Consider the following 9,146-nt stretch of genomic DNA (forward strand, 5'->3'; position numbering starts at 1 on the left):
CTTACCTATAAAGGGCCCTGAGCCTTACCTATAAAGGGCTCAAAGGTAGACTTTTGTTATTATATTCAAATTGCAACGTGTAGATGCTCATATTTTTGAGTTAATTACGTTTTAGCAGTTTTTCCTTTTTAAAAAAAGTCTGCTGGTACCTTAATAAACATTGAACCAGCATCCTTTTGCCCGGTGGTGTCTGTTCTCCGGGTCTCTGGGCCTGGAGGCGGGAGTGTTCCAAAGCATTTCACGCCCCGCGGCCCCACCGGCTGGCTGCGCTGCGCGCTGCGGCCGGCAGGGGTCGCCCACGGACAGGCCCGGAGGAGGCGGGACAAGGGCGGGGCCACAAACCTGGCCAGGCCAATAAAGGCTGCGGCGCGCGGCTGCGCGGGACTCGGCCTTCTGGGCGCGCGCGACCTCCTTTTCAGAGTTCTGTGTTCTCCCTGCCCGTTTCCCGCCCGACCCTCGCCCGCGATGCTGGCGCTGCGCTGCGGCCCCCGGTGGCTCGGCCTGCTCTCCGTGCCGCGCTCCGTGCCGCTGCGACTCCCCGCGGCCCGCGCCTGCAGCAAGGGGGCCGGCGACCCGTCGTCTTCCTCCTCCTCCGGGAACCCGCTGGTGTACCTGGACGTGGGCGCCGACGGGCAGCCGCTCGGCCGCGTGGTGCTGGAGGTGAGACCGCTCGCAGGGCCGGCCTGGGCGCGAGACACGGGCCCGGGGAGAGCCCTGGGCTTTGGGCGGCGCGGTGCCGGGCGCGCTGGGTGACCTTGGGCCTCCCCCTGCCGGGCTCTGGGCCTCAGTTTCCCCATTTTGAGAATGGGCGTCAGAATGGCTTCTTCCGGCCTCCCTCGGAGCACTGGAGCCGGGGAGACGGGAGGGAGGGCACGTGTGGAGGAGAAAGCTCAAGGTCAGATCGCAGAGAGGGAGGGCCCAGCACCCCTGGGCCGGCCCCGGGACGAGAGAGGGGCTCCAGGAGTTTTCTGGGGCTGAGCCTAGATCCGGAGCTCTGAGGTGGGTGTCGGGGGCCTTGGGGTGAGCGTTGTGGCCCGGCGGGTGCTCACGTGGCGGCCCTTGCACAACGCGGAGCGCGCCCTGGCCCCGACCCCGCCCCCGCGGTCGGGCTCACACTCGGGGTGCTGGGAAATGGAGCGAGAGGTGGTTTCCAGCAGTAGTGCGGGCCCAGTAGGCCTCGGGCCCGGCCACCTGGTGGACCCCAGAATGCCCCTCCTGCGAGTTGGGACACATTCAGAGGCAGTGTGCCCGGAACCTTGCCCTGCCACCGTCCTTGGGAGTCACACTCAGCACCTGCCCAAACTCTTTGGGTCTTTTATAAAGCAAAGTAAGAAACAGTCATCAGGGTAACTTTAGAGGGAAAGCCCTAGTGCAGCCTTCAGCCCGGCCTCACATTGACAGCAGAGGTCAGTTCGTGTTGACTGGCCCGTTTCTCAGGGAGCCCTTGGTATTTCTTTTTCAGTCTCAGTTTCTTTTGGAAAATAGGGACACCCTTCCTGCTTCCATTTGGTTCAAGGGTGGGTCTTGCAGCTTCGAGGCTAGAGGCTGGCTGGAATGGGGCTTCAGCCTTCCCTCCCCACACCCTCATGCCTCTCCCTGGGCCTCAGTTTCCCAACCCCGAATCGAGGAGCCTTAGACCCACTCTCTTGTCCCTGAATTTCTGATGCTTTGGGCCCAGCTGTGGGAGCATTGCCCCTCCCTGGGAGCATGCCTTTCCCTGGGCCTCAGTTTACCATCCCCAAATCGAAGAGCTGGACTGGCTCCTACCTTAGACCCACTTTCTTGCCCGAGTTTCTGATGCTTTGGGCCCAGCTGTGGGAGCAGTGCCAGCTGTGTCCACAGAAGTAGGCCAAGATAGCATTGTCATCTCTTCTGACAGATTAGGAAACCAAGGCCACCTCCTCCAGCCTTGGGTTCAGGAAATGGCTCCCAGAAATGATAGAGCTGCCACCTACGCAGGTTGGCAATAATGGGAATGGAATGTCCACTTGCTTCTTCCTTAGCCTCCTTGGCCGCTGTGGGGGTGGGTGGGTGCTGAGAGACATCCACCTTCACCTGTCTCTCCAATGACCACCCACTTTTGTCCCTCTTCTCCCCCAACAGCTGAAGGCAGATGTCGTCCCAAAGACAGCTGGTAAGACAGGGCGTGGGGCCTTGTGAGATGGGAAGGGGGCCAGGCAGGGCAAGGTGGGTGGCGTAGTGAGAAGAATTGGGGCTCAGAGACCCCGGACGAATGGGAGCTCCATGTGTGGCTCAGCCACTGGGTGCCCTGGGGCAGCTCTTCCCATCCCTCTCTGGGCCTCAACGTTGGCTCTGCCCTCCTCTCTCATAGTAGCTGGGAGCCTCAGAGCCGGTGGAAGGCACACGTAAATTTCCCAGAGACTTCCCCACTCCTGGTCCCCAATGAGGCAGGGTGGTGCGCACATAGCCCTTGAGTCGCTGCCCTGCTGGTGCCAGCACAGCCATGAGCCTGTACTCTTGTCACAGTGCTCAGGTACTGAGGTCAGGGAAGGGGAGTGACTTGTCCAGTTACATAGCGAGTTGGGCAGAGCAGACCCAAGAGGTGCCAAGGTCTTTATCCCCCTGTTCACTGCTGGGGATGTAGCAGGGATTTTGGCTGGAATGGGTATGACCCGGGAATTGGGGCCTGGCCGTGTTAACCTGTGTCTCCCTTCGACCCTCAGAGAACTTCAGAGCCCTGTGCACTGGTGAGAAGGGCTTTGGCTACAAAGGCTCCACCTTCCACAGGGTGATCCCTTCCTTCATGTGCCAGGTAACGTGGTTTCCTTTTCTGTAAGGGGGGATGAGAGCAGGAGCTGCCTTGTGGGTGTGTGAAGATGCCTGGTATGAGGAAGGTGTTGAGCAGGGCAGCTGCAGTTGCTCTGTTGGTCAGGCTGCCCCCGCTGCATTAGCCCTGTATCCAGGCTTCACTGCACATGGAAGTCCAGCCCCAACCCATTGCCACTCCAGGCCAGTGGCAGGCCCTGCCCAGGGGACTGGGAGGTGGAGTCTATCAAGGCAGAGCTGGGTTGGGGGATGGATGTGCTGGGGGTGGCCCTGAAGGCTTTGAAGAACCAGCATATTCCAGTGGTCTCTGACCTTGTCCCCTGCATGCCCCTGAGCACTGGTGTGGGAGATAAGAGGGGGAGAGGGAGAAGCGGCGGAGGTGGAGGAGGAAGACGGGTCCAGGGCAGGAACACACATGCCAGGACTTGGAGCTTCCCTTCCCAGAGAAAGGCATTATTCTCGGTGAAATGAATGTTTTTCAGTCATGTGCCACGCTCGGTTTTCACAAGCATTGGTATTGCTGTGTCAGAGGTTTGGGGGTAGGTGTTGCAGCAGGAGCTTCCCGGGGGTCAGGACCCAGGTGGTATTGGGGCTGGTCCTCTATTAGCACAGATCTTCAAGATCAGGGATTGGGTATCCTAGGCAGGCAGAGCCTGGAGGCAGGGACATGGCTGTCATGACCTCTTTTAAGACCTTTCTGCCTGAAATTCTCTCCCCATTCCCTCTACCCTGACCCAGTGACTGTCATCGTATCATGGTAAGGGGCGGTGGGTTGGGGCTGGACGTCTGTGTGCGGTGAGGTCTGGATATGGGGTGAACACAGGGACGGCAGGCCTGGCCCAGCCCTGAGGCTGATGGTAAAGCAGGAGCTGAGGTGGAAGTCCTGAGCCAGGCTGGGGACTCCAGAGCTGGAGGGCTCCCTGGCACAAGGCGGTGGCACTGGGAGTCCAGGCCAGGGTCCTGAGTTATCCGTTGGGAGGGATATCAATTAGCGAGCACCTAATTGACACCTGCGGATGCTTCAGCTGGTCAGTTCCCTCTCTCACCCAAGGATCCCATCTCAGGAAAACAGCAGCCAGCCATGGCCTGGGCTGGGCAGCACTAGGCATAGGGGCTGCTACCGGGCTGTTCTGGCCATGGGTGCCTCATGCAGGTTTGGCCAGGGCTGCCCGGGCCTTAGCTGAGGCCTGAGGAAGGATGCCAGCCCTGGGCAGACTCTGTCCTGGGTCTGCAAGGGTTGGGGAAGCTGCTGGGCTGGGTAAGGGGCAGTGCGGGGACAGTGAGGGGACCTGGCATGGGGAGCTGGTCTGGACCAGCTGCTGGTGCTCCCACAGACTAGACACGGGAACTGGGGGGCCTCTGGCCTCTTCCTTGTTGCCCTCCAGGAGGAGTGGGTTAAATTCTGGGTCACTAAGTATCATCTCTGAATGGCCATTAGGTCCTTTGAAGATTACCTAAAAATTTGCTCAGACAAAAAGTAAGTCATTTGGAAACAAAGGTAGTTACTGTGACAAAAGATATTTAAGTTTAGTCTTTTTTTTTCCTTTTTTTGCTTATTTTTCTTATTATTAGCTCTAATTTTATTGGATGTTTATTGACTGCTTTACCTGAGGGGCACCAACTGGGTGGGCTTGGGTGGGCTGAGGCCGCTGCCAGTGTCGGGGCCGTGGCCCCCGTCTGCTCCATGGCAGCCACTCAGAAGGTGCTGTGTGCTCACAGGCGGGCGACTTCACCAACCACAATGGCACAGGCGGGAAATCCATCTACGGAAGCCGCTTTCCTGACGAGAACTTCACACTGAAGCACGTGGGGCCGGGTGAGTGGGGGCCGCCTCTAGGGTGAGTGTCCCCACAGCTCTGACCTGGCCTGGAAGCCCCAGCAGGCCCTGAGAGGCCACATGCGGTCACCGCCCAGTATCTGATGAGGCCCTTCCTCCCTGCGGCACTGCAGGCCGTCTCAGCATTTCTGGCTTGTTGAGTTTCCCTAGAGTTTTCTCGTCTCTCAGTTTAAAAAGCAGGGTTTCCTTTGGGAACTTTGCGGAAGAACCTTTAAGCAGAATGGAGGCCTTGGCCACCTCCCTGTCTGTCCTCTGAGTTTCGGGTTGGAAATTCTAGGACACTTAGAATTGTTGCAGAATGGTCCGGGCATGGTGGCTCACGCCTATAATCTCAGCACTTTGGGAGGCTGAGGCGGGTGGATCACGAGGTCAGGAGATCAAGACCATCCTGGCTAACATGGTGAAACCCCGTCTCTACCAAAAACACAAAAATGAGCCGGGTGTGGTGGCGGGTGCCTGTAGTCCCAGCTACTCGGGAGGCTGAGACAGGAGATTGGCGTGAATCTGGGAGGCGGAGCTTGCAGTGAGCCGAGATCACGCCACTGCACTCCAGCTTGGGCGACAGAGCGAGACTCCATCTCAAAAAAAAAATTGTTGCAGAAAAAAAGAATTGTTGCAAGATTTAAAATCTTGCTTAGACAAAAAGCAAATTGTTTGGAAGCCAGGGTGGTTATTGTGGCAGCATCTTGTCACCTATAAGACCCAAAGTGGTAGGTGGAGAAGTCTGGAGGTCAGGGCCTGGGGTCCTGTCCCGGGTCCCGCCCCAGCCCTACCACTGAGAGCTTCCACAAGGCCCTGTCCTCTCAGGCCACCCCACTGAGAACTAGCGGACAGCAAAGGCAGACACACCCTGGGGGGCTGGTATCGGGCCCTGGTTCTCCTCTTCTGGGTCCCAGGATCTGCAGACTCGAATGTCCCTGGTGTGGTTTGCACCGTCTGCCCTTTCTAATGTCCTCCCCAGCAGGTGCCTCCAGGGGCAGGGTGGCTCAGCTCTGCTGGTTTTTGCAGGTGTCCTGTCCATGGCTAATGCTGGTCCTAACACCAATGGCTCCCAGTTCTTCATCTGCACCATAAAGACAGACTGGTGAGTTCCCTGCCCCAGGCCCTCTGGGAATGTGGGCAGCCTTGCAGCTGGAGGAGGATTTGTGCACTTTTAGGGGCAGGCAGTTTACAGCCAGGCCATCTGCTCTGGAACAGTGGCCCTCTCCCAGGCTGTGTGTTTGTATGAGAAAGAGAAAGTTAGTGGAAGGATCAAAGGAGAATCGCAGTTGTTCCTGCAATTCTGTCATGGTTTGGGTTCCCATTGTTGCTGTCATCTGGAATTTTCTCCGTGTATTCTGCTCACACGCACACACGAAAGGGTTTCTCTACCAGATACATCTGGGAAATGTTGCAAAACATTATGAGGCCTCAGGAGGGACTGAGTAGAAGCCCACTTGTGTGGTTTTAACCTGGAGTTTCCCAGGCTTGTCTTGACCATGGGCTGAGCCTTGGCAATGCTGCAGCAGACATTTGGATATCAGCAGATTTCCAAATGAAGCCCCTGTATTATCATAAGCCTGCAGATAGCCACAGGCCTGTAAGGGCCCTGTTTTCAATGCCCATGGATTTTAGGGATGTCTCTTTCCTGGTACATTTTCCTCTAAGGGATAAATTTCTCTGGCCAGAGTCCCAAATGTCGTAGCCCTGGGGCACCTGCTGATGAGCTGGCTGGGAGCTGACTTGGTAAAGCCCATTTCCAAGAATTTTAGGGAGACCTAGGTGGGGCGGACACTAGAAGTGTCCAGCCTCCAAGCCTAAGAGATGTGGCCGGCAGGGCTGGGCAGGTCCTTGCTGGCTCAGCCTGCTCTTTGCTCCTTCATGGGACCCCAGTGGATCCTGCAGTTCTGCTCTTGGCTGAAACCATGCCAGCTTCTCCGGAGCTGAACTGAGCCGCCTTTTACATTATTGGACTCTCTTGAGTTGAGAGCTGCCTAGGACTCTGCAGTTTCACCACCCTTGTTCCTTTGGCTCTTGACTCATCATTCATGACCGTTAACGTGGTTCCATTTGTCTGGACTTCTTCTTTCTTCAGAGCATTTCATTATCCCGTTACCTCCCTCTGCAGAACAAAGACTACTCCACTTTTAATAGATGGAGTTACCAGGATTCAGGCTACGTGACCTGAGGCAAGGTCACAACATGAGTGGCAGAATGTGTCCTGGAAGCCAGGCATTCTCTGGGGTGTATCTGGGGCGCTCAACAAGGCTTGATTGAGCTTTGGTGGTAGATCCAGGTATTACGTGGGGATTCCTTGCAGAATTGCTGTTTTCAGTAACTAATTCCATGACCGGGGCCATGGCATTGGATGACATTGCACTACACTGTTGCTCACCCGGGTCACCCGTCCTCTCAGGTTGGATGGCAAGCATGTTGTGTTCGGTCACGTCAAAGAGGGCATGGACGTCGTGAAGAAAATAGAATCTTTCGGCTCTAAAAGTGGGAAGACATCCAAGAAGATTGTCATCACAGACTGTGGCCAGTTGAGCTAATCTGTGGCCAGGGTGCTGGGATGGTGGCAGCTGCAAATGTCTATGCACCCAGATGGCTGCCTTGGCTCTCAGCCAAGGTGCCCAAAATGATATCTGTGCCCACTCCACCATCATGGTGTGCCTGAGGAAGGCTGCTCAGGGATGTCGGACCTCGGCCAGGACCCACCACACTGCTTCCTAATACCCACCCTTCCTCACGACCTCATTTCTAGGCATCTTTGTGGACATGATGTCACCCACCCCTCGTCAAGCATTGCCTGTGATTGCCCAACCCAGATTCATCTGTGCCTTGGACATGGTGGTGGTGATGGGTTAGCATCCAAGTGAAGGTCTTTTCCTTGACCAAGGGGGACAGTCAGTTTTGCAAAAGGACTCTAATACCTGTTTAATGTTGTCTTCCTAATTGGGATAATTTAGTTAGCAAGATTGACTAGAAGTGAAGCTGCAACACTAACTTCCCCATGCTGTGGTGTGACCTGAGTTGGTGACACAGACCACAGACCCCAGAGCTTGGCTTTTGAAACACAACTCAGGGCTTTTGTGAAGGTTCCCTCGGCTGAGATCTTTCCTCCTGGTTACTGTGAAGCCCGCTGGTTTGCTGCTGTCATTTCTGAGGAGGGCCTATGGGGGTAGGAGCAGTTGAACCTGGGAACAAACCTCACTTGAGCTGTGCCTAGACAATGTGAATTCCTGTGTTGCTAACAGAAGTGGCCTGTAAGCTCCTGTGCTCTGGAGGGAAGCATTTCCTGGTAGGCTTTGATTTTTCTGTGTGTTAAAGAAATTCAATCTACTGATGATGTATTATACATAAAACATTTCTGGAACATGTATTTGTGTTCACCTTAAATGTGAAAATAAATCCTATTTTCTATGAAAGACTGGTACCTGGTTTCTGGAAGAGGGATCTGTAACTTGGAGCTGATCTTTACTGAGCTTGCCGTGGCGGGTGCCATGCTCAGGACGTTCATGTGGACGGTTTCATGTCATCATGCTGGCAACTTGTCCTCCCTGCCTTAGAAATGAGGCTCAGACAAGCGACCTTAGCACCCACAGCCTGTGCCATGAGCACTGGCTTCACCCTGAATCCCAGCTCCTCCCCTTAGTGACCCCGAGTCTCAGTTTCCCTCAGCTGCATAAGGAGGCAATATAGTTTGAATATTTGTCCCCAGCCAAATCTCATGTTGAACTGTAATCCCCGGTGCTGGAGGTGGGACATAGTGCGAGGTGTTTGGATCATGGGGACGGGTCTCTCATGGCTTGGTGCTGTTTTCTTGATAGTGAGTTATTGCAAGATCTGGTCATTTAAAGTGTGTGGCACCTCCCCCTGCCCCCCTCTTGCTCCTGCTTTCCCTATGTGACATGCCTAATCCCCCTTCACCTTGTGCCATGGTCATAAGCTTCCTGAGGCCTCCCTGGAAGCCAAGCAGGTGCCAGCACCATGCTTCCTGTACATCCTGCAGAACCATAAGCCAATTAAACCTCTTCAATAATAAATTACTCAGTCTTAAGATTTCTTTATAGCAATACAAGAATCCTAACACAGGGTAACAATAAGGCCCACCTCGTAGGGTGGTGATCCACATGAAGTGCATAACACAGTGCGTGGTGCATCTTCCTAAGCAGAGTGACAAGGATGATGACCTTTCCCGTGTCAGGGTCTTAGGAGAGAGGAGGGATGCCAGAGCAAAGGAACCTCCATCATCTGAGGTTAGGAGTGGACTTCCTAGGATAAGCCAGTTCCATTTGGAATTGACTTCTAGGTGTTTCTGAATTCACAGGGAAGGCAGGATTGGAGGTAAGAGCTTCGCTAGATAGACAGGGCCGTGGCGTGGTCAGGCAGTTGAGTGGTTGGTCAGGCAGGCATTCTCAGAGGAAATTTAGGCTCTTTTGGGAGCATCTAACAATTATTTCTCACTGGGGTTCCCTGAGTGAGGTTATGTGCAGTCTCAGGTTCATGGAGTTACTCTGAGGTCATGGTGGCTGGGGTCGGC

The 9,146-nt window shown here is 55.2% G+C and overlaps 1 protein-coding gene across 1 annotated transcript; it reads left to right on the forward strand.

The window, feature by feature from the left end:
* The first annotated feature begins 332 nt into the window (after window positions 1-332).
* Window positions 333-8,039, forward strand: PPIF (peptidylprolyl isomerase F). Its single transcript, XM_003903717.4, has 6 exons — window positions 333-660; window positions 2,104-2,134; window positions 2,685-2,773; window positions 4,507-4,603; window positions 5,633-5,708; window positions 7,020-8,039. The coding sequence occupies exons 1-6, from the start codon at window positions 466-468 to the stop codon at window positions 7,153-7,155; spliced, it is 624 nt and encodes a 207-aa protein (XP_003903766.1). The 5' UTR covers window positions 333-465; the 3' UTR covers window positions 7,156-8,039.
* The last annotated feature ends 1,107 nt before the right edge of the window (window positions 8,040-9,146 follow it).

This window comes from Papio anubis, chromosome 11 (assembly GCF_008728515.1).
Source record: "Papio anubis isolate 15944 chromosome 11, Panubis1.0, whole genome shotgun sequence".
NCBI classification, from domain to species: Eukaryota; Metazoa; Chordata; class Mammalia; order Primates; family Cercopithecidae; genus Papio; species Papio anubis.